Source organism: Pteropus medius, unplaced genomic scaffold, assembly GCF_902729225.1.
Source record: "Pteropus medius unplaced genomic scaffold, Ma_sr-lr_union100, whole genome shotgun sequence".
In the NCBI taxonomy this organism is placed as follows: Eukaryota; Metazoa; Chordata; class Mammalia; order Chiroptera; family Pteropodidae; genus Pteropus; species Pteropus medius.
This window is the reverse complement of record NW_024350319.1, coordinates 10,373,585-10,400,069: the sequence shown is the minus strand read 5'-3', so window position 1 is coordinate 10,400,069 and position 26,485 is coordinate 10,373,585. Positions and strand designations below refer to the sequence as shown.

Sequence of the window (26,485 nt, the reverse complement as noted above, 5' to 3'; positions counted from 1 at the left end):
TGTTAACCTAACTAAGAAAGGGGCAAGACTTCAAAATAGGGTGGGAAATGAATAGCCTTTCCCCCGCCCCACCAAGTTGTTATTATTAGCAATTGCATTAGAAAATTTGAGGGCTCTTACTCACCAATCATGAAAATAATTTTACACTTCCTCAAATCTTCCATGAAACCTTTAAAGTAAGAATAATTTAAATTATTGGCAAGAAATACATTTCTGAAACAGTGATTTTACTCATGTTATATAAAAACCAAAACCTTGTAGTTTTTTTTTTTTGATAAGAAGCTTGAAGTTGAGTAAATGTGTTAATAAGGCATAATTAAAAGGCATAATTAAAAGGCACCGATGGCCATTTCAGCCACTTTTAGGTGGTAAAACTGATAAGGCATTAAGTAGCATGAATCACAAAGAAAGATAACTTTTAAAAATTATTTAAAATTTTTCCTAAGTGTCTCAGTTTCAAGTTATTTCACATTTTTAAACATTTACCAATCTCTCTTTTAATAAAGAGGTGTTAAGACCCAAGTGGGTAGTCTGGAAGACAATATTATAAAAATCGTTCCTATTCATAGAAAATAATGCTATTTTCCATTTGAGGTATACAAAATTTGCTTTTAAAATACATGTATATAACATGGACAATGGACTAGTGGTTACCAGAGGAGAGGAGGGAGAGGGGAGAGGAAAAAAAATCAAATAAATAAATAAATAAATAAATAAATAAATAAATAAATAATAAAATGTATATAATAATAAAAGTGAATAAATTTAGAGAAAAATATCAAGTAAATAACATACAGTATAATAAATAGTGTAAAGATGAAGTAAAAATCATGCAGGGGGCAGGTGAAGATTGATTTTGGGGAACCACTGCATTAAGGCAAAGAAATGATTAGAACCTTTGGCCAAATGTGAAACCCTCTAGAGTTTGTGGAGCCTAAAAGATTTTCAGTTGTCATGTGGTGTAGTAGGTAGCCATGAGGGATGGGTAGATAAGAGCTACATTTTGTGGTCCTATTGCCAACTGACTTGACCTAGGCAAGTGACTGCCTTTCCTTGGACCTCAGTTTCTCCATTTGTCAAATAAAAGTGTTGGACCCAATGATCTGTAATGTCTCTTTTAATTCAAATACCTATGATTCTGTGGTTTCCTGCAAATGAACAGGGCCTATGAGGAAATGGCCTCCTTTGTCCCTTAGCCACAATTATGATGCTATTATTGTTGTACGTTGAAGATACCTTCTTAATATAAACCAAAATTTCAAGAGATCTTGGGTGAGAGTGAGGTTACCTGAAAAGATAACCACAGTGAAAAAACTTGATTTGTGAACTTGGGGTCTCTGGAGTCAGAAAAGGGGTCTCTGGAGTCAGAAAATGACAGTGGTTACTGCTTGATTCTGGAAGCAGTGGGGACTCAAACTAAAAAAAAAGGTTTAGAGTTAGGACCCGAGGACAGATGAAATAGCAGTCCTACCTAAGACTGTTTCAGAGAGGAGCATAGACAAGTAATTCATCATAGTTTTTTTTTAAGGCCATAGGGCTTTATTTATGAAGATTCGACTTTACATGTGCTCAAGAGTTGAACAGATTGTCTCAAAAAGAGTCAGCAGGCTGCCTACTCAGCTGTGCCAGGGAAGGGTCAGACTTCTGCCCTGGAGGAAGAGTCTTTGGGCAAGCCAAGAACACTGTTGGAGACTTGTTAGAATGCTCTGAAGTTCAGAGTGGGAATCTGTAGAAGCCACTTAGGGAGGTCCTGCTCCAACCTAGAGGCCATCCTGAGGCCAAATGATGATGGTGAACGCTTAAGAAGCCGGCCCTAGGAGAGTGAGAGAAACTCACCATGTTCAAGTCCATCCTCAGACTAGCTAATTTCTGAGCAGCTTAGTCTAACACCCGTGGGGGCAGCAGTGGGACTGGCAGGCCGATTCCACAAACAAGAAGTTTCAGAAAGGTTTCTTTGATGTGCCTAGGCAAAAGCCAGGCAAAGATCCTAAACCAGCAAGATGGGGGCGGGGGGTGGGGTGTGGAGTGTTGTGGACTATGGCAACAAGGGTTAACATTCAAAACCAAGTTTTTAGAGCACCATGCTGGACAAATAAAATAACATCTGAGGCTGAATGCTTCTTTCAGCTGGGCAGATGTGACTGCAGATACAGTAACTGAAGATATTTTTGAATACTTTATTATTCTCGTTAACCCCTATGCTAAGGATGATACTTTTCAAACTGCAGGATACATTGAATAGACTGTAATATATTACAATGTAGGATACTGTGATTTTTTACTTCATGAAAACTTTGCATGCAGTTTTGAAATAAAGATACAAAAGTTCAAAGATATTTGGTGTTTTTCATTGGAACCTTGGGCCCCTGGGGTGTGCATTCCAGATCCTGGGTTGGGAAGGTTCTTGGAGCAGTCCTCTCAGCGGCAAAAGCCCTGAAGAGTGAGGCAAGACTGGATGGAGTCAGCCCCGAGTGCTTAGTCTAGGTGGAGCTCTGGGCTCTTTTCATGGTTCAAGAAGCACCTGCTTTTGCTTATCCTATGGGTGTGAGTTGATTAAAATGACAGGTGGAATGAGAGAGTGGGAGGTTTTTATTTTCCGTCTCGGTGACAAAATTGCAAATTTTACAGTTAAAATGAATTGATAGGACTCTGAATTATACCTCATATCTTATGTAGATGATTAGTACTCTTGAAAGCTAGATCATTCTTCTGACAATTACTTTTTAGTGGAATTGCAGTGGTTCATTTATATATACAATGCTACCTTTTTTTGCAGGAATCCTCTATTAGTTGAGCAAGACTCAACTCACCAGAGAGAGAAGGAGAGGGAGGGAGGGAGGGAGGGAGAAGGGAAGGAGGGGACAAAAAGGAAGGAGGCCTGACAGAGAGGGAGAGAGAGAGAGAGAGAGAGAGAGAGAGAGAGAGAGAGAGAGAGAGAGAGAGAGAGAGAGAGGGAGAATGAAACATGAAGAATAGGGTTAAGGATAGAAGGGGAAGGAGACAGGGAGAAAGAGCTAGAAGCAGAGGAAAGAAGTGAATTTGGGATCTTTGGCAGATTTGGTTTTCATATCGAAGGATGAATTATTTTTGTTCTTTTTAATTAAAGTGATGCTTCAGTCTCTCTACAGAGTAGCCCATGGTAACTGGAAAATTCCTATGTTATCTGGAGCTTTCTATTGAAGGAAAATACATTGTGCTTTTAACATGTGGGACCAGATGGTCATCTCATGTTCTCTGGACTTTCAGTTTACTTTTATGAAGCTGAGCAACTTTTAATCTGTTTGCAATCTCGGAAGTGGCTATGGTTATTATTATTATTATTTTGTATAATTGTATCTTATTCAAGTTTTTAAAAAGTTATTTTTAAAAAATTAATGATAGTATATTCATGCAATGTAGTCATTATAAATTAAGGTTAAAGAGAGTTTTTAATGCATGGAAACATGCTTATGATATGTACAAAAATTGGAGATATGTTTGCATATACACACGTATTCTCAGCTATGTGAAAATAGGAATATAGACATCACACTGAAGTAAAATATACTAGAATGTTAACTATGATTATTTACACATCATAAGGTTTTAGATTACTCTTATTTCCTACTTAAAAAAATCTCCACAATGAATATGTGTTAATTTTATAACCAGGAAGAAAAGAAACTTTATTAGGCAATCAATCAATCCTTATCTAGTTGGAACTCAATTGATTATTTGCACTTAGCTCATGTTTATGTGCCTTTCCCCATGAATCACCATAATGTCATTTGGTGACTGAGATTTTCACATACTACTATTGCCATTGTCATCAAATGGCACTTTATCTACTACCTCATGTTCATGGATCAGTGCAGGATTAGAGCTAGGGTTGTTTAGAAAGCCGAATCATTTGCATGTATGTGTTCACAGTCAATATAAACATATTTCCATTATAACAACATTTATTACAGTGGAAATGTTAGAAGGCATTTTATCTGGGGCAAACATGAACCTTATCTTTCTTGAACAATTTCAAATCCACATAATTTTATCTATTTTCAGTTCCACGTGTAGCTAATTATGGTTGGATTTAAATTTTTTTTGCAAGACTTTTAACATGACAAAATTTATAAAGCGGTATAATTTGGTTGTTTCTTAGGTTGCGTCCCACTGGTATACTATTACTATACAGGAAAAAGACTGTGTTCCAGGAAATTCGAAGAATGTTTTATTCAAGTTAGCTAGCTAGCTCTCTTTACTACAGGACTTGTGGGGGACCTTGTTGTGCTATTATATATGTGACTCTTCCAAAGGCAATTGAGTGTTAAGCGTTTCCCAAACATATTTTACCAGAGTATCCTGTTTTCACTGAGTATCTCATGGGTCATATTCTCTGGGAAGTGTGGAAACACATCTCTTAGGCATCCTTTTGTTTCTTTACATGGACCAAGAGGAAAGAGATCAAAAAGTTCTCATCTCAATCATGTTCTCTGGCTAAGGAAAAAGTACATGCTATTGCTAGTATATTATCTCTTCATCAATGTTTGATAAAAAAGACATGCTCAAAGCCACTAAAATGACAACTTTGATCTGCTCAGGAAAGGAAGCTCACCTCCCGTGGTGTCCTCTCCAAATACGTTTAACTGGTCATCACCCTGTTTATAAAAAAGTCAAAATATTAGATAATTACACTAACAGGTATTGTGTTAAACTTCTTGCCAACATCAGCATACTTAACCTTCCAAATGCCTCTGTGAAGGAGGCCCTAGCATGATCCACCTTCTATAGATGAAGAAACTGAGAGTTGAGGAAGTTGCACAAGGTCACATAGTAGTGAGGGACAAGCCCAGATTTAAACCCAGGCTGCCTGTCCCCAGAGTTCATGCTCTTCTTAACTGGTAAAATATTCTGCCTCATTTTCCTGGTGCATAAACTATCTGTGGTCAGAAAAGTTGATTTCAAGAAGACAAAACCCATCAGTACCTGAAGCTCACTGATAGGTATACTCACAGCTGTTTTACAAATGACTCTGTAGTTTAAAGCTGGACTTGGCAAGCCTTCTGTAAAGGGCCAGATAGTAAATATTCTCAGCATTGTGAGCCATATGGTCTTTGTGCAACTATTAACCACTGGCCATAGTTTGCCAATCACTGGAAACTAAAGCACAAAGTAAGGGAGGTTGAAACAATCAGCTTTGATTTATGCCTGCCTTTAAATTTTTCATTTTATTTTTTAAGCAAATGACTGCTCCATTTTTCTTATAGAAGAAGCTATGGTGATCGGGAAAAAAATGCAGAAAAAATTTATGAAAAGGCATTTGGTGAGAATTTTCAATCCCTTCTGTGTCTCTATCTATCCCATTTTCTCACTTCCTCATCCCTTATAGGTAACCACTCATAATTTTTTTTTGTATCTTTCCAGATATGTAAAAACTGACTTCCAGATATTCATGGATACAGTTGAATATAAATATATAATCTTATTACCACCATTTTGTACACTGAAAGCATACTTACACATCTATGTGTTTATAATTACAGATTAATCTATACTGTTCTTCCCCTTGCTTTTTTAATTTATTAGTATTTCCTGGAGAACTTTCCATATCAACACAGAATGTTCTTGGTTATACAGTATTCCGTGTGGAAGATGGTACCATAGTTGTTGCTATTGTTTTTAAACAGTCCGTTATAGACAGACCATTAATTTGTTTCTAATCTGAGACCATTTCTGAAAAAGTAGCATAATGAATAAACTTATATAAATATCATTTCGTACACATACACCTGAGGATAAATCCCCAGGGAGGGGCTGTGAAGTCAAAGAGTAAATGTATTTATAATTTTGATAGATTTTGCTAAATTGTTCTCCACAGAGGTTGTGTCATTTTGCAGGGACAGCCTCTGTCTAACGCTTTACTCCAGCCTCTGGCCTCTAACTCCCTTTGATGTAGGACTCAGTTAAACGAGGTTGCCTGGTTGCATTAAGGTCCCTTGAGGTAAACTGGCTTGAAAGCACTTGGTTTGAAAACAGAGCCTTGTCATTCGTTTTTAGAACATATGCCTTCAGGTCACCCTTACTGCTTGTCTTCTTAGATTTGCCAGTGTACCCAGAGTTATTCCGGGTGAGAGAAGAGTATCTAATGGAGTGGGCATTTAGGCACATACCTACATTAATTAACTCCCTTACATGAATAGAAAAGACTTCAATTATTCCTCAGTGAGCTTCCCCACTCCCCTTCCCTGTTGAAATCATTGCATTTTGGAGCAGGGAGAATAGGGATCATGTAATCCAATCCTACTGTCCCCCTCTCCCATTTTACAGTTGAGGAAAAGATGGTTAAGAGAGGTCACATGGGGGGCCCATGGCCATGTCATCCATCATATCCTCAGTGAGGTCAGGGTTGGAGTGAGAACCACATCGCCTATCATGTAGCATGGCTCCTAGAGATTTAGTCATGTCAGCTTACTTCCCCTGCTCACCCCGCCAGTGCGCCCATCCCCCAGCTGCTGCTAGGGGCTCACAGCAGTCTGGCCCCTCCCTCAAGCTTGGATGACTCTAGTATAAGTTGTGCTTCAGTGGTCCCCTAGAGATCAGGCCGACCACATCAGGCTGACGAGCTGGGACTACATCCTTGCTCAGCTCCTACCTCTGCCCTATCCTGCATCTATCTACATCTCGTAAGGGCATTCTCCAATAACACACTTGCAAAGAATCCCCATGTCAGGCTCTGCTTCTAGAGAAGCCCACCTGAGACAGGGACCTATATGCAGCAATTATAATGTTTACCTAAAATGCAGGTACATAGAAAGAGTCTCCGTAGACTTTCTGGAAAAGAATTGTTTAATCAGACTCTGCTCATTGTTTGTCAAACAGCTATTAAATATACCCAGGTAATGTTAAGAGGAAACCATTGAGTCTTTTACCTCAATTTTTAATATTATTGTTGAATGATCAGACTGACACCCACCTTGCAAACAAAACAGTGTCAGATCTTTCTTCTACCTGGCTATCATATTTTGGGAATTCAACTGGGATTAATTTTAATTCATGAAACAATGCACCATGTTATAAAAGGGCCTGTCTGACCTCTATTTGGCTGTATGAGTCTTATCTGTTTTCAGCTATAGCTCTTATTCGCAACCTTCTATTCTGTATGCCCCAAACTTTAAATGAATCCCAGCTTTATTTCTATGAATACATTGATAGTGAACAGGTTTCTGGAGCATAGATGCAACTGTCATTAGCTCTTCACCAGGAATGTGGCACACCGTGTTCACTGAAATGAAAGCCCAGGTGAATGGGATGTTTGACTGATGGGTGGTATTTTTCAGTAATACTCAAAATAAACCTCATGATTCCAATGTAAATCTTTTGTACATAAATTATTCTGGCATCTTACACACACACACACACACACACACAGCCATGCAACAACAACAATGACAACTAATGAAAGGCAAAGACTTTTGATTTTGTTGAAAAAGATGTGATACAAGTCCCTGGAGGTTCTAAATCTTGTCTCTTTTCAAATGCTAGGTGTATTCTGCATGAAAGCCATTAATTTCAGACTGTCGATTATATACAGAGCAAAATGTTATATAGGCTTAATTGAGAAATATCTGATAAAGTGTTTATATTCAGTTGCATTATAGCTGCATCTTCAGTGAGGTGTACTTTGAGAAAACATAGCCCACTGACTACCAAGTGCCACCCTGTGTGCCTGTGCTTCTTTGTGTCACAGCCTTTACTGTGTTTCCACTCCACCCAGTCAACTCTTTGTCACCTGTGAATCTGAATTGTGTGGTTAGGCTTTGTGGGTGCAATGAGACATAGATAATTTTAAACTAGGTTTGGGGCGGCATGAAGCCCCAAAATCTGAACAAACTGACACAGAGAGATAGTACAAATATAGGCATAGATTTTATGTAAGTGCCACTTATGACTCACAAACATGGAGCCAAGACACAGCCGGCAATGATATGATTAATACTAGTGAAGGTGGGAAAATTAGCAGCAAAACCACTAAGAAAAAGCAAAATCAAGTTGGCGCATCTTTTTATGCTCCATGTATATGATAACATGTTGGAAATTGATGCGAAAATATCTAGAATCCTGTCGAAGTGACACATTTAGAACCTCAAGAATAGGATGTGTGGCTTTATGGGGCAACTACTTTTGGGCTACAGATTTGTTCTGATTTCTATCCCTCATTCTCCAGTCAAGCCAGAGTCATAATTAGAGCCAAAACAACTTGCATTCAACTTTATTTCCCTGTGTGGATGTGTAGGCAAGAAACTGCTTTTGCAAGCCGGGATTCTGGTGTTATTTGTAAGAAGAGCAGCTAATCGGTGTGTGTATGTGTTTTTCTTTAGGATCAGAACTCCTATTATCACCATGAGGTGCAGGAGAACAGAGTGCTGTGAGTGACCACATGACACAGGGGTAGTGAATGTTCACGGTGTCATATGAATAGAAACAAAGATAGATTCATTTGCTAAGAGGGACTGAAGCTGGATCATGGTGATTTGAAAATGAAATTCTCAAGTTTTACGGGTAAGCTATGAATGAAGTTTTGAAATTTCTTAGATTTTCAGTGGGAGACTATTGGAAAACAGAAACATAGCTATATTTTATCAGCAGGAAGAAGGAAGACTGGTCCTTGAGAAATGTTCTCAGTGTTTACAGTTCTTTGCTAAAGCATGTTTTCATTTAAAGTAATGGGCAATTTGGAAAAAAAAAAAGAGTATGGGAAGTAATATGCAATTTAGTTACACCCAAGAATTTATTTTACAGCAAGTCCCATTTCTCTTTCACTAAAATATATACAATTAGAGGTCTGCTTGCTGTGGAAGTACTTGTATTATTGAGTAAACAGGGATGAAAAAATATAGGGGATGCTGGCCTAACCTATTTCTAGTCTTATTAAATTGTAGGTTCTCTACATGAACTGTTTTAAATAGTGGTTTACAGATCTAGTTCTCTGGGAGGAATGGTATTTTTATTCTATATATATATATACAGAATAAATTTATGTATAAATTATATATATATAATTTATATATACAAAAGTATGGGAATTGAAGTGTTGGTATTGCTAGTAAATTTTAAAGAAAAGTGTTTTTCTGGATGCCTTTCTATAACTTCCTGTTTTCACCTCTCTGCTAGAAGAGCAAATGAGAAACACTTCGATCTCGTCCTTTCATGCCAGAGTACCACCATTGTTAAGCAGGGCTTCGTCAGGCTGATGGTGTAAGGAAACAACAAAATTCCCACTCTGATTTTGTCTGGTTTAAAGTTAATGCTGGCCATAAAGTCACATCTGACTAGAGTCTCACCATCGAATGTTATTTGGCCTTCAGCTCTTTGTTTTCGATTCCTTGTAAAATAGAGATAAAATGGCAAAGTTTAGCTCCAACCATTGGAAACTACAGAGCATGTTAGCCTGTCTCCAGCACTTTTGTTAGGTGCTATGAGACACTCTCAGCAAAAGAGAAAATCAGTTAAATAATAGAATAAAGCATACTATATGCGTGTTCATGCGTTTTTCAAGGAGAAAAATATCTCCCAGAGGAGTCCTCCTTTGTCCCACCATTTTTCTTTGAAAAAGAAGATTGGAGAAGGTAGGCCTAAATGAAGGGAGCAAGTAGAGGGCTATGAGGATTCTTTGACAACTCCTCCTCGATTTCTGTTCCTTTCCTTGTTCTCTACTCACCATGGGTGTACCCCAGTGCTTTCTCTGCAGTCTGAAGCACTTCTTGCTTGTCACTATGACAGTCATAAACAGTTTTCCAAGGGCATGCCTAAGTCTACAGTCTAGCTTTGACCTATCTCTACTTTGATTGCTTTCATCATTCCCCCTCTTAAATGTCTGTGTTCAATTCTCTGAGGTTCTAGAGGGTAAGGCTGAGTGAGGAATGGGAGAGGGTTAGTCAGTGGCTGTGGGACATAGAGCAAAAGAGGAACTAAAGATGACACTCAGGTTGGAATTGTGAATCAAACATGCAGGACAAAAGAAGTGTTCTCTCTCTGTAAACTGAAGTAATGGGGCTTTAATTAGAGTCTGCAAGTCGCAGAAAGGTCTCAGGAGGAGATTGCTGAGCAGTTGCTATCTACAGTTGCTAGCTACAACTTGTATAAAGTTCATGCTGTTTTGCCCAAGCTCGTTAAGATAAACTCTACACGAGATAAATGAATCTATTAATTTTCTCAGAACTTGACCTGCTTAATTTGGCTTCTGGAGCCCTGCGTATTATGTTTGCCCAGTCTGGAATGCCTTCTCCTTTACCCTGAGTTTGTTTACATTCTGCCTCTCCTTCCGGCTGCTATACAAAGCCTGGCAATGTTCCGTACTCCTACAGAGTGTGGGCACGTGCTTAAACTCGCAATCGCCGTTTTCAGAAAGGATGCTTTGTTGCTGCTCTTCTTACTTTTTCCCTATAAGCTATGATCACTTTATCTTCATTATTATCAATTTAATTTATTGTGGGTTGTTTACTTAATGCTACCCTGTGTGGTGATACTTCTTTGCATTGACAATCTTTGGGGGAGAGACTTTAAGATCTGCAAGTTTGTTTGATAGTTCACAGATGAATGAACCTCCAGACTACTCCAGTTACAGAGTTTATGTCTCTAAACACTCCAATATGCTGGTGCAATAAAGGTCAGTGCTGTCGTGGTTATAATTTCCCCGCGATCATGTAGAAGACAGCTAACAGGTTGGTTTCAAGAGGGACCTAGCTGTGTGCTTCCTGGAATATGTTGTACTCAAAGGCCAGCCTTCACATCTCCACTTGATTTTAAAATCTTAGTGCAAAGTTCCACAGGAGGTAAAAAAGAAATATTTCACTACTTTTGAAAAACCTTTGGCGAAGAGTATTTGAGGAATATTTAAAAGGCATGATGACATCATTATTAGAAAAGCACACATTCAACCCACTACCAAAAAACAGATGCAGGAGCCAAGGAAGCTGGCCTGCTCTTTCCTGTTCCTCAAAGTCTCTTATATAGAATGCTGTACAGAGAAAAGAAACAACTACCACAAAGAGGAAAAAAAAAAAAACAGCTCAGAAAAGAAACCTATAAAAGAAGTTGACCCTTAAAAGCTGGGGCGTTCAAAATGTAGGGCTGAAGCCTGCCACCGAGAGAAGGCAGCCCCTCCCTGTGGCCAGAAGCTGGAGGTGGCCTGTCTCTGCGGCATGGCTGCCGGTGCCGTCCTGCAGTTGTGCGCTAGCTGCGGATCTTGGCTGGGAGGCTAAGTGGGAACTGAATCTACTCTCCCACCTGTGCGTGCCTAGACAGTTTTCTTTTTCTAATTTGCACAAAGGCACTACATGGCCTAGCAGTGGCCTGCCTTCGGGTGAAGTTTCATCAATTCTCCCCGCCCCACCTCCCCACCACTTAAATATTCAGAATAGAAAATAGAGTATGGGGGTGGTGGAAGCAAAGAGAGTTTCATGGCTCTTGCAAACGCTACTTGCATGATGTCAGTCAGATACCACCCCAGCTGCCCTGGTGCTTGCTATACACATGGCCTTGGGCTGGTCCTCTAGCCCTGCTCTGACTCGATCCCAATGCACTGGCCCTCCTCTCTGCCTCTTTCCCTGATTCGTAATATAGGAATCACCATTCCTTTCCTACTTACACGGTGATACTATTTCAAGGATCAGAAGAGGTCTGAAGAGAAAGGGCAGGTATACACGCAGGGTGTGCTTACTGTTATGAAACTGCTCTACTTTGGGAGATGGGCAGGACTGGGCATCTTAGACACATCTTAAGAGCTCAGAGCGGTCTCTTTCCCCTGAAGTTGTAAGATATGATACTTTAAATGACAATGGGGATGTTCTAAAGGCCAGAAACAATCCTCATCAATCCTTCTCTTCATATCTTTTCAGCATATGTGCTAGAACTAAAGAAGTAAAAACCCTGAAGTGGAATAAATATGGAGAAATTCTGCCGTGAGTCTGACACATTAGTATTTATTTGGGTAGGAAATTACTATATGAAATTGGTGAAGGTATAAACTTCCAGTTACAAGATAAATAAGTCCCAGGGATATATAGCATGATGACTACAGTTAACAATACTGTACTGTATTATTTGAAAGTTGCTTAGAGAGTAAATCTCGAAAGTCCTCATCACAAAAAAAAACTGTAACTGTGTGATAATGGATGTTATTATGGTGATCATTTCGCAACATATACAAATATCAAATCATTATGTTGTACACTGGAAACTAATATAATGTTATATGTCAATTATATCTCAATTAAAAAAAGAACTTGCCATATGAATGAGAACTAGGTGGTCCACAAAATAATTATTTTATGCTGAAAACACTGTTTACTTTTGAACGTTAGCTTCACAAAAACATGCTTAAGTTGTCAGCCTTGGGCTTCCCAAAGAGTTTTCCCTGCTCTGATGCTTCTCACCACTGAGCAGCAGGCCCTGCGCACAGATCCACTGAGCGGACGGAGGAATACTCACACTGTGACTGCGTTCAAGAAACGTTGCAAAGGAGAAGAAGCTTCTACTTGACAAGAAAGGAAACTGAAGACCAGGGGAGTGATGTCACCGTCCAATGTGACGTCACCCCTCTGGCATTTGAGAGGCTGATACCTAAAACCAGGAGACTGAACTGCAAAGACTCAATGAGCTTTTCCCTATCTATGAACAAATGAAGAAGTGAGGAATGAATGAATGAGGAAACTGACATGCTTTTCTACATGGAAGTATGTTAGCACACATTCTGGGGCAGTTATTATTCGTTACATGTCCACACAAGCCCACCTCTAAATTAATCTGGTCCCACGGAACCCACTGTATGCTCTTTAGACTTCGATGTCTTATATTTGTGTAGTGTTTTGTACAATGGAGAGTATTCCCGTTTCTAACACCTGAAATGCAGTGCTGGCTGCTAGGAAAGGCACTGGACCCTTAGGAACCTGGATTTGAGCCCAAACTGGACGTGTTCTTGATAATGTCAGCGAGGCCTTCATGCAACACTCAGGGCCTCGGACAGGGAAGCAACCAGACATGGTACCTGTGCTTATGGGCTTCCTATCCAGTTGGGGAGACTGATATTAACTGGATAATAATATAAGCAGATGTATATTAACTATGGATGTATATAAAATAAAGGGTTCTAGGAAAATTAAAATAAGAGATAAGAGCTCTGATGTGCATTGGGGTTGGGGAGTAGGTTAAAAGTTGGCCAAGAGGGAAATGGTGGGTAAGGGAATACAAATGTGTCCCAGGAAGAGCCCTCAGCTGATGCAAAGGCCCAAAGGAGAAGCAGCATGCACCCTAGAGAAGCTGGAGGCAGGTCAGCGAGGCTGCGTGCAGACAGCCAGGAGGATGGTGTGCTGAGGCACTCTGCAGGGCTTTGGGACCCCAATAAGGGTCATGGTTTATCCCAGGAGCAATGGGGAGAAAGGCATTGGGGGCTGTAAGCTGGAAAGTAACTTGATCCATTCTGTTTTTTTTTATAAAGATCACTCTAGATTCTGTGCAGAGCATGGATTGGAGGTATCTTTCTTTTTATGTTTAATGTGTGGAGAACAGTGACCACCCCAGAGGCTGGTGGCTAAGAGGAAATAAAACGATCAAAAGCATTTTATAAACAGAAAATTGTTGTACAAATATAAGGTGTTATTATTATATCTTTTATCAGTATATTAAGGCAGGAGTTATTCTCCATGTTTTCAGAAAACTCACAACTCTTATTTAAGGTCATAAGTTGGTGTCAAATACACTGCTGAAATCCACTATTCCCACCTATTCTTCCAATATAGGTTCCACTCTACCGCCTTGAAAATAGAAATCTATCCAACCGCACTTTGATGGAATTGGACGTAAACAAAAGTTACCACAGAAGCTCTGAGGTGAAATCTGAGGCTCATGTGTTCCACAGATGACAACAAGCCTGGCATTTAGCTCAAGCTAGGAGTGGGAGAACAGGACATGCTGTTTGAAATGCAGTCTTAGAAAAGCCTTGGGGAAAGTAACTCACCAAACGTGACTTTCTTTTTTCTTTTCTTTTTCTTTTTTTAAAGAATGTTAAGCTGAAGAGCAACTATAATAGTACATTTGTTTCTTCATTTTTTTTCACTTAATTGAGCAGTTGCCACGGCAACTCAAGAACAGAATACTCACTGCCTTCAATGAATTGCAGATATACATTTTTCATCTACTCAAAGGTGCAGTGAGCTTTTTTTAAAAGGTTGGTTTTTTTTCCTGGACTGATATCAGTATTCTCTCTCCACAGGACCGTGAAGTGGCAGCACTTCGCTTTCATGAATGAGAAAAAATGTCCTGGAGAGAGAGAGTTTGGAAATTTCATCAAGATCAGACCTGCCAGCCAGTCAACAACACTGAAATACCATAGTGTGCAGAGCAGGAGAACAGAGAAACAAAAGGATGAGGGGGCCCCCTTTTTCCAGGAGCACACCACAACATTAACACCCACTTCTTGGCAAAGAGCTCCCAGAGTCAATTTTCACAATTTAATCCTGGAACCTGGCCGAAAAGTCCTGCAGACCACTCTCCCTTGACCGCCTACATTTCTTTCCTCTCACTAATCCCTCTGCTTCTGCTCGAGTCCATTTCCTATCATCTCTTCTTGCCTAAATTATTAAAATATCCACCTGATCAGCCTCACTGCGACTAGTCTCTCCACTTAGTCCATTCTCCACATAGGAGGCAAAACTATATTTCTAAAATGCAGGTCTGATGATGTTTCCTTGCTCCAAAGCTGACAAGGAATTTCCAGTGCACCCTTAACGCCCTGGACGTGGGCCAGCTCATCCCTTTAGGCTCATCCATGTCATTGAGTCTACAAGTTCGCTGGCTCTCTCTTTATATGCGCTACATTTCCAATCTCTGTATTCTGCTTATTATTTTTTCTTAGAATGACCCGCCTCGCTACCTACAACTCTTCTTACTAAAAGACCCATTTTAAGACTTAATTCAAGAGTCACTCTCCTATCTCACATTGGAATTAATTTCCCTCTCCAATGTGCTCATGGAGCATGTTGTATCTGAGTATGTGATAGTGAATACCACATCATACTCTGTCTTATACTAGAGTTAGTTGTGTATTTTATTAATTTTTTTCATCTTCCACAGTGCCTTGAACATAGAGGATGGAGCAAGTGGTGCCCTCCTCATTAACCCATAGCACTTCCATAATTTCTCAACATAGTGGACATCTACTAGACTATGCCCGTCACCCTTCCTCTGCCTAAAATATGACTTGGCCATTGGTGCTTGGATCAAGAGTGCACCTGAACCATGCTTGGACAATTAACACCCTTCCCTAGGAATTTACGCTGAGAGAGACTGGACTTTCTGTTGGCTCAACCAGTTGGTAGACACATTTACTAGCAGAAAAAATAGGTCTGCAAAGATCGAAAATTAAGGTAATGCATAGAGCAGTGCAGACTTACAAGGGAAGGAAATTCTTAATGGCCTTTCAGCACCTAGTTCTGCAGTATTGCTAATGCTCAGGTGCACTCTTCCTTGGCTTTGTGAGAGGTCTCCCAAGATTTATAGCACATTGATCTTTTTGAGGAAGCAGCTTAAACAGGTTTTTGTGACTTTCAAACAGAGGAATCTTAACTAAGACACCCACCTAGTGAGGGTATAATTTTTTAACATGCTTGTCTTTTCCCAGAGACTGAGATCTTTGAAGGCCAGGACTAACTGAATCTTCATTAAGTTTTATAACCTCAGAATAGTGCCAGCATCCTGCCTGACATTTAGTAGATGTTTGCTATGTAGTTGTTGAATTGATATATTGACATTCTCCTGACTCAGATGAGGTGATGTACAAAAACTGTAAAGCACTAAATCAATGTGAACCTCACTTATTATCAGACTAACGGCTGAACTCTGCCCCTTACTCACTTCCCCCAGAAGGGTAGAGGGAGTGTTTGGGATATTTCTCAATTGTTCAGAAGGCAGGCAAGTCTTAATGTTTGGGCATCCCTCAAACATTAAGAGGGAAGAAATTACTCTCTCCAATATTCTCCATTAACTTATTTGAAATGCTTTATTAATTCTATGTTTACGATAATCTATGTTTATGATAATCCCATTAGGATCTGGATTCTTTGCATGCCATTAAAAAAAGGATTTGATGCTAAATTGCAAATAAGGCAGCAGGGACACAATTAAACCAGTCAAGAGAAGACATTTTAAGATAACTATGCATTGTAGAGGTTCTGGTTTATACAGGATTGATACAAACCACTTTCCTCCATTAAAGCAGGGTTCAAGTTTTCAATGATCTTCTTAGCCTATCTCTAGAATATTTTCAACAAAGCCTATTTCATTATTTTTAAGGCACAGAGAATAATGCTACAGTTCTAGGAAATGCCAGGACCTCTGGCGAATTTGGCAGGTGGATGGCTGGGGTCTCAACTGCCCCTGTGGTCTGGCTGTGGTCATAGCACTATGGATGTGAACAGAGAGGCTCACTTTTGAGTGGATCACATAGGCTTGAACAATAAGCATCTCATGTTGACCTTAAATTGCTAAGACTAGAAGCCTCTTCCTCATATTTTTTAGACCAGATAAGTCTCCCCATATTCTAGTAAGATCCTGGAGGAGAGGAAGAAAGGGATCCCTAAATCATGACTAAGAATGACGCTTCCATTACGTACAAGTTAGGGCCTTGGAACCAAACTGATTTAGAAAAATACAGAAATGTTACATGGAGGTAGTCTATGGTCCTTACCTAACTACTGTACCATTGTTGCTAAAAATGTTTCTATTTTAGAGTAGATACATGTATTTCAAATATAGTATAACTGTACTTACACAATTTTTAACTGAGCGAATTGTGCGAAGTGACAGAACTGCATAAATTAAATTACCTTTGATATATAATTATTATATTTAAATATTTAAAAGTATCAGTTTAGTGAGAACAATTTGGAAATGTATATAATTAAGTTCGCAATCAGCGTGATGCACAAACACATTGAGAGACTGGCTGGCCAGCTCCCCTCATTTTACTTGTGAGGAAGCCAACGCCCAGAGGGCTGAGCTGATTTCTCAACTTCCCATTCACTCCAGGAGAGATTTAGAAGAGGAAGAGATTTAGCAGAGCCAAGGCTAGTCCCTTTCCACTTTCTCCCCTGCTATTTGTTATAAACAAACTGTACACAAATGAATAAAGCGATAATACCAGGAAGTTCATTGCACCAAATTTATAATATTAAAAACTGAAAACAACCTAAATGCTCATTATTAGAATAAAATAACTAAATTGTGTGACCGTCTTCCAATGCAATGCTATATGGAGAAAATGAATGAAGCAGAGTTACATGGTCAGCATAGACTGAAAAGGATATGTACAATACGGGGAATGAAAACACACACAAAAAAACCCTTACTTTACTTAGGAATACATGATTTATCTTACATACAATCAATATTTATTGAATTCCTACCATGGGCTGATGCTGTTTCAGGTACTGGTGATATAGCAGAAAACAAAGCAAAGTGCCAGCTTTCCTAGAACCTACATTCTAGCAACATAGCTGCATATAAAGTAGATTGATAAATACTGAATTTTGAAGAGTGGACACCTCTGGAGAGGGGCAGGGGTATGTCACTGGAGGAGGGTACACAAGAGGACCTTAATTTCTTGCAATGTTTTATTTCTTAAGCTAGAAAGTGGGTAAATGGTGTTTGTTATATCATTCACTCGCTATAGCTTTTGGTCTGTCTCATATATCTTTTAAAACTCTATTTTTGTTTCCTAGTTTTGCTTCTACAAATTCCTTTTATTCTTGTAAAAACATGTTTTTCTCCACAGATAATAGGGAGGTCAAGTGGAACATGAGAAGATTAATGGAGATGTTCTGGGAAGTGGCTGTAAGTATTCAGGAAAGCCTGTTTGTTTGGAAATCACAAGAAATCCTGGATGTTTTGAATAATACTGTTTCTGGAGAAAGGAAGAAGGTGTGGAAATACCAGCGCACAGCCTGGCCCAAAGACACTCAGTAACTGCTGTGAAGTAAAGGACTGATTGTGGACTTGACTTGTTCCCAAGTAAAACCTGAGAGTGCTTCTACTGCATATCCTAGGGGCTTGACCTGGCCTGGCCACATGGGTGACTGGTATTTTGGAGGACTAGTATACTGATCAATGGACTGCAGATACTTCAGCATTTAATGTATGCTCTGCATCTGAGTCATGTGGGATTAAATGGGACCCAGTTTGACATCTCTTATTCAAACAATTTAGAACAGCTTTATCTAAAAACCTTCCTCTTTAGAATCCCTTTGTCCCATCAATAATCCTTGCTTTATTATTGAAGTATATCTGATTATAAAGCAATAGAAATATTGCAGTATTACCCTTTATACCTTCTGGCTCAGTAATCCCAGTATTAAGAATTTCTCCTAGGGTAATAATCAGAGGTTTGGGCAAAGTTTATGTACAGTGATATGCCAGGGTAGCATTACAGCTGATCCCTGAACAACACAGGGGTTAAGAGTGCCAGCCCCCTGCACAGTCGAAAATCCATGTTATTCAATGACATGGGAAATTCTATATTATTAAATGAAAGATTTGATTATAACATTATTAAATATCTACCAATCAAGGACATACTCTAAAATGTTAATATTAATTTTTTTCTTTACTCTTATAATTTTCCAAATTTTCCATAGCATGTATTTTTGCTTTTACAAATAAGAAATTATCAAATTTAAGAAAATAACAAGGAAATGGAAGCATATTATGTATCGAAAGAGAAGCGATCACAAACTTGACATTACTGACAATCTTCAACATCTGTTTATATGGCTCATTCATTTTATAAGCCTGTGAGATTAACTCCCATGATTGCAAATATGAGGATAAAAATAAAAAGCTGGCTTTTCCGTTTTTGAGGGGAAAGGAGAGATTTTCAGGGGGTCATTATTATAGATTCTGGAGCAGCAACGTGGCTTATTAAAAAAAGGAACTTGGAGTGAAGATATTATTAGTTGTATGACCTTGGGGATAATGATACTTTCCTTCCAGGGTTGTGGTGAGGATTAAAGTAGATCATGAGAGCTCCTGGAACAGGATAGGCAGTTAATAAAAGCTGTTGACTCTGGATTTACTTCAAGGTTATGAATATACAGTAAAAAACTGCAAGTTTTAGGTTGTGTTCTCTGCTGGTTTCCCCCAGACAAGACTAATTAAAAAAGCAAAGTGGTTTTAAAAGGAATGTTGTTGCATTTACTTTGTAGAACCAAGTATGTTCTTTATGAGTCATCGAGCTTCTAAATTAAAGACAAGCAAACAAAAAGCCCCATACCAAACACCACATGGCGTGCCTAAAAAGTCCATCTCATTTGCTCCTCTCTGGGCCCATCCGTGCTCCTGACCTCGTGGGAAGTTCTAGCAAAATTATCGAAGAGGTAAGTGAGCTCCGACTGTCACTGATTCCTCTTCACCTCAACACCCTGTCTTTCTTTGGAACCTGGACATCAATGTGGTTTCCTGGTTTTCCAGAGTCCCCTGCCTCACCGAAGGCTATCCTGAAGTGAAACGGTAGTGTGGTGGTTAAAACTTAGTCTCAGTGATGTCAGACTGCCTGGTTTTGAATCCTGGGCATGTTACTTTACCTCTCAGTTCTCCATCTGTAGAATGGGAATAATAACAAAACCTCATAAGGTTATGGCGAGGCTTAAAGCATGTAAAGTGCTTCGAATAGTGCGTGAAACATAGAAGGCAGTCAAGAAATTTTAGCTATTTTAATTATCAGTCTTACTCCAAGTTCTCATTCTAAAGATATCTCATAAATTCAAAGCCAGAAAGCAACTTCGTCAGGAAGGAGGATGTAGAGGTTAGAAACACAGGTAATGGTTTTGGACACTGGATAGAGGCGAGCTGTGTTACAGCTCTGCCGCTCTAGCTGTGTGACCTGAGTCAAGTTGCTTAAGATCTCTAAGTCTCAGTTGATATTTGCGGCTAGAGGTAGGGTTGTCAAGATAATTGAATAATGCTTAGTGTTGTGCCTGATTTAGGGTAGGTACTTAATATATTTTAGCTGCTATTATTGTTCTAAGTATATTGTGTATGTTATCTCATTTAGTCCTCAAGAAACTCCTGTTTTGCAAGTGAGGAAACTTTGGCAAAGAGAAGTTTAAGGCCACACAATCAGTAACTGGCAGAACTGGAACTAAAATGAAGGCAGTCTGAACTCCAGCCCATGGTTTTAAACACTGTATTCTCCTGTATATCACCACCTCTGCTGGATGATAGGAAATTCATTCTTACTTCAGGGGCAATGGCCAACAATGAATGTTTCTATTCCTAACAGGGTTACCTTTGGAAAAAAAAAAAAATGAAAAACTCCTATGTTTTTTTCCTGGGAATATATATTCTATTTATTTATTTATTTATTTTTTATTTATTTATTTTTTAGTATGGTGACATTGGTTAACAAAATCCAAAAGTTTCAGGTGTACAATTCAACCGTAAGGTATATATATATATTGCATTGTGTGTTCACAGCCCATAGCCTATGATTGTTGATATTTGATAGTACAATGATTTTTATTGGTCTGAATTTAATCTTAAAAAGATAGTACAATTAACAATGCTCTAAGATGATCGGAATTTTATTTAGCTGCATTAGTTCCACTTGGTTAAATGATATAAGTTAATGATGAAAAATTGAGAGAGACCTTCTAGTGACACAATATCATTTCCTAGCATTGCCCAGGGATAAGATTTCAGGAACTAAAGCAGGACAGTGGGGTGACATTTAGATAATGGTAGTAGGAGCTGGTCTCTCACACATACACACACACAGACGTTAGCCCTCATTAAACGTTTAGACTCAGAAATGGAAAAGACCTTATGTTAAAATGCTAATATTAACATATAATTTTTTCACCCCCAGAAATCAATGATTTTTAAAAATATCCCTTTAGATTTTGAATATTTTCAATGAGGTAGTCAACCGAATAACACTATTTAGGCATCTCCTTATATATTGATCTGAATTCCATCTCTTTGTAATTTCCATCTTCAGAGCCCAATTCTTTCTTACACAGTAACAAAGAAGTCTAATTGCCTCTTCTAAAATGATACAGTCCCTTAAAGAATAGAATTGCCTCACTGAACAGTTAACTACTGAGAATGAGTCAGGTGCTGTGCAAAAGGCATTGGGAACAGAGATGCGAACAAGACCACAAACCCCACCAACCATGGTGTGAACAGGTTAGCAAGAGCCTGGTCAAAAAAACGTACTTAGATATTTCCAGATCCTTCAACCACTTCTTGTATGTTCGTTTTGGGGTTCCTTAACATCCTAGCTACCCTCCATTGAAAACATATAAATTAAAATTTTTTTTTTCATCATTGCCATATAAATTTGTTTTATTCCTTATTCTCCACTTATAGTTTACAGAATGTTAGATTTCTTTCTGTCCTTCCCTTTCGGATTCATCTTCATTTTGCTTACGGAGAAAATATTTCTTGTGGTGAGAGAAAGAAATCTAACTATGGGCAGTGAACACACAATGCAATATACAAATATATATATATATATATACACACGCACACACACATATACATATATATATATGTATATATGCCTTATTGTTGAATTGTATACCTGAAACTTACTAGATTTCATTAATTAATGTCACTATAATAGAAATAAATTTAAAAAAAGAGAATTGCCTTCCCATACTTTGTCAAGCATTATGCAAGGAATTGAGGAATTATAGTGAAGTATACATTGGTGTCTCCCTAGAAATAATCTCCCTAGATACAATCTCTGGGGAGAATGACATGGACACGAATAGCCGTGATCCACGAGACAAGTGCTATAACAGAAATAGGAACCTGCACTGGTAAAAGTAAGGAAAGTCTGTTCAAAGCTTTCAGGATGATACTGCAATCCCAAGTAAATTTCTTATTTTCACTATTTTCTTCCTTTCTGTGCTATTATTTAATGTGTTTCAAAGATGGCTCTTTTAAAGATTCTAAGTGGCAAAGCTGTTCTTTATTTTCTACCTACATTGAAAAGAAGGTATAAGAAACTTATTGTAAATAATTGTCACATTAAGACTTTGTATAACTATATGCATAGTGCTTTTACATTTGATAGAATGCCTTGATAGGACTCAGTTCTTTAACCTTCACATTATTTTCTTCATTTTATAGATTTGGACACTGAAGCTCAGGGAAGTAAGTGATGTGACAAAGTGGCAGAACTGGAACTCAAACCCATCCAGGACTCTAAGCCTGGGGGTCTGCAGTTGCTCTAGCTACAATCACCAGCCCCAATAAAAATATGAATTAGACTGTGACCTGAAACTTCACAGGAAGAGAAAGATAATTCATCAGTAGGTGGACTATGGTAACTCAGCACCTTGGCAACGGACTCTAAGGAGCAAAGGGCAACCTCATCACGTCCTCTTCTGCCAACTTGCATTTAAGTGTTTGTAAGCCTGTGTTTGCTTTTAGATTAGGTTTTCAGGTTTTTGTGCACTCTTCCCACTGTTGCTTCTGTAAATACATAATAATCTCAGAAGGTTATTTGGTTTCCCATTAACAACAGTTTCCTGTCTTACGGTTCCAAGGCACATCAGATGACAGGTCACACATGAATTCTCTTTCCTTCCCTTTACAAGGCAGTACTACTATTCTGTTATCACAAATATTTTCATTTTGCCTTCAAAATGACAGGGCATTCAAGGTTATTTCAGTTAATAAGATGTCACAGGAGCCCATGAAATTAATTATAAAGGCTGTCTAACAAGGATAATAGATTTTTTGAAAGGAGAAAAGCAAACAGTCTCTACTGATCAGTCCTTTATATGTTTTACCCCTGGAGTATATCTTATTGCTTTGAAATAAAGAATTCTTTCAGTTTTTATTTCCTTCTGCAAAGATCTCTCCTACAGTCCTGTGACAGGGAAGGCCAGATGTGCATAACGATGAGGCATTTACTTTTATGTCTTCAGAGTGTGGCAATATATCAAACTCTCGGCTCAAAATGGTAACCTAAGTGATATAATGTCTCTGTTTTTTAATTAAATTAAAATTATTGGGGTGACATTGGTTAATATGTACAAGTTTCAAGTGTACAATTCTACAATACATCATCTGTATTTTGCAGTGTGTGCTCATCACCCAAAGTCTAGTCTCCTTTCATCACCATATATTTGGCCCCCTTTACCCTTTTCATCTTCCCCCCACCCCCCTTCTCCTCTTTTGTCTGTGTCTATGAGTTTGTTTTGTTTGTTTGTTGCTTTCTGTTTTATAGCCCACATATGAGTGAAATCATATGGTTCCTGTCCTTTTCTGTTTGTAATGCAGCTGTTTAATATATAATATCTACACTGAAAATATGAAGGATATACCTGACTTTGCAGTCATGAATGGTAAAAATGTATTCTTATTAATTTATGAGGTTTCAAAATAGGACTTATTTCTTACAGAATCAATTAGCTCTAGACTGCCCATGGCCAATGGAGACAGTCAAGAAGGGCTGCCTTCCTGAACCTGCAGCAGCTGTTTTTTTCTTAGTGTTTGGGGTGAGCTAGACTTACATCTTTCTGACTTCAGTCCCTCTCCAACATCCCTATTTTCATTTTTCCAATAGGCCACTATAAGTTTTCACCACCAACTACATGTGCTGAGAGGTAAATTTGGCTACTCCAGCTTCCCAGCTTCAACCAGTCTTTGTAGGACTTGCCACAGAAACCTGGCTTACCCAGCAGAACAGGACTCAGTGTATCCGCTATGACTTGACAAGTCCCCCAATTATGATCAGTGCTGTGTTACTCAAATATACTGCTTTGGGATGACACTATTTTAAATCAGCTTTACAAATACAAGCTAACACGTGTTTTGGCTAAATATAATATTTCTTGATTTAGAAGCTGAATATTGCTATGGAAATTCAGTTGAAATACCTTCCCCCTCAAGTAAATGCTGTTATCTGTTCTGGCTGGGGACTGAGGCATTATGATTTTATTTAGTAAGTCTATTTTAATCTTGACAGTGTCTCTGTCACAGTGTGGTGGACACAAAAGAAGTACATGACAGGGTCTTCCTCTCTGGAGAAGGAAAGAAAGAGGGAAAAATATTTACTGGATGGTCTACTGTTCCAGGTGCTTTTACAAAAATTCTCTTTTAATCCAAATAGCTTGCAAGGTATCATGTGTACTTTTACAGATGAAGAAACTCAGGTTTGAAGAGGTTAAGTCACTTGCAATAAAGGTGGCACTGCATTTGAACCAGGTCTACCTGGTTCCATAGTCCATCCTGTTTCTCATAATGGATGCAAGAAGGAGATAATCAGGGAGCAATATGAGTCAATATATACTGAAGTACAAAATGAAGTATAACTGAGTGCCAAGACTTAGGATATAAACCTCAGGTGCTTTAGGTGTTTGGCAGGGCAGGCAAGAAATGAATGTTTAATTATTAGAGAAGATCTCAGGAAAGAAGAAGGATTTGAAGTGATCCTTGCAGGATTGTTAGGATCAAATATTCTTTTTAATAAAGAGCTAGTTCATATTTGTGACAAAGAGCTAAATTTTATTTTTTAATTTATTTATTTATTTTATTTATTTATTTTTACAGTAGAAAAGACAAGTTTTATTAGAAGGGAAAGAACACTTCCAGATGTGGTAGCGGGCCTGAGCAAGAGAAGTGTGGCTTAAAAGACCAAGTTAAACTTTTATAGAAGTCGAATGTACTTCTAGTTCTGGGCTTTGCCTCCTACTGTCCTCTGTTTACTGTTCTCGGTTCCCCACCACTTACACTGCTAATGCTCTGTTTGCTCTTTGTCTTTTTGTAGCACATATTTGGTGAAAACTCCATCGCTGAGTGAAGCAAACTATCAACCATCTCTGTGACCCATGGAAGTTCCACAGCACTTTGTATCTTTTGTGCCTAGATGAGTGTCTGGCACCTATGGGGCACTCAATTAACATTTGCTTAAAAAAATGTAAATAAATTTTTAGGCACAAACAGCAAACGGAGTCTCGAACTGCTTGCCTATTGTGCTGTTTCCTTGGTTCATTTTCTGCAGGACTTCACAATTCAATCCTCCACTATCTTCAAACCTTGGACTCTCAGTGGACAGTTCTATCTCTGGAAATTATCTGAGAGGAAATCAGAACTCCCCATTAGCCATATAAACCCACGCTCCCATCCTATCCATGGTCCGTGTTATAATCCACATTTGGTCCTTCTCCACCTGTGCTTTAGAACCCAGACTTCTTGCTTTCAGAGGAACTTTCCTCTCCCTTGCATATTCTCCTTGTCCATAAAGAGTGGATCCTTCCTATGAGTTTTTAAACATGCTCAGTGTCTTCTCTTACAAACACATACGAACAAAGACAGTTTCCCTCAATAGCTCTTTGTAAGGTCAACAATTTCCTCCATGTTTCTATATACAATGCCTGTGTTCCATTTTCTCCCTTCCTCATCCTCTCATCATCATTCAACACTGTCTGCTTCTCGAAATACTGTTTTCTTTGGTTTTTGGAACACCACATTCTACTGATTTTCCTCCGATCTCTCTAACAACTTCTTCATCTTTTTTGTTGCTTCATCTTCCTCTATCCTGCCTTTAAGTTTTCTGAGTGCTCAGCTTTAGATCCTCTTCTTTTTAAGTCTATTTTCTTTCTCTAAGCATTGCATCTCCATGTACAGTTTCAACTTCTTCTGATGTTCAGCAGCTCACAAATTAATATTTCCAGGCAAGATCTTTCCTCTAAGCACAAGACCTGTGTATTTAAGCATTCACTTGAATTCTCTATTTGGATGTATTAAGACACTTTGAACTCAACATGCCTAAAATTACACCTGTGCTCTTCCCTTATAGAACTGACATTTCTTAGTGTTCTTTTTCAGTGAATGCCACTACCATCCACCCAGCTGTACAAGTTAAAATCCCAGGCATCTTCCTCAATAGCTCACTCTCCCTTGGCTCATATAGCCATTCCAACATAAAGTCTGTTGATTTTGCCTCTCAGCTATATCCCTTTTTGTCCATCTCCTTCATCACCCTGGTGCAATGTAGCATCCATGATCTCTTGTCTGGACCACTGTAGCCTCCCACTGGACTCCCTTGATCTGTTCTTGCCTTCCTCCAAAGTATTCTCCACATGGCAGCTAGAAAAACCTTTTTTTAGACAAATATTGATACACTCTCCAGCTTCTCTCTAAACAAACAAACAAACAAACAAAAAACAAACAAACAAAAACCACAAAAGTACCCTTCAAGGCTTCCCATTGCTCTTAGAATAAAATCAAAACACCTACCCTACTCTACAGAGCCCTAATCGCACCCTTTCCCCTAACTCTGCTCTCCAGCTACACTGGTTTTCTTTCAAATGCCATGCTTCTTCCTGCTTCTCCAAGCTATTTCCTTTTTCTGACCATCCCCTTTGACCCTGATCATTTCCTGTTATCTTACTTTCTCACATATACCTGTTGCTCATCTTTCTCACATATATCTTACTCATCT

The 26,485-nt window shown here is 38.7% G+C and overlaps 1 protein-coding gene across 3 annotated transcripts in view; it reads right to left on the bottom strand.

Moving 5' to 3' along the window:
• The window catches only part of AK5 (adenylate kinase 5), a 195,426-nt gene that overhangs the window by 52,596 nt on the left and 116,345 nt on the right, over positions 1-26,485 (bottom strand). For all 3 annotated transcript variants that reach the window (XM_039838642.1, XM_039838640.1, XM_039838641.1), the window contains exons 9-10: positions 4,592-4,634; positions 125-169 (exon numbers count right to left, since the gene is read on the bottom strand). In XM_039838642.1, the coding sequence (XP_039694576.1) occupies positions 125-169; positions 4,592-4,634 (88 nt within the window). The remainder of the gene's footprint in view (positions 1-124; positions 170-4,591; positions 4,635-26,485) is intronic.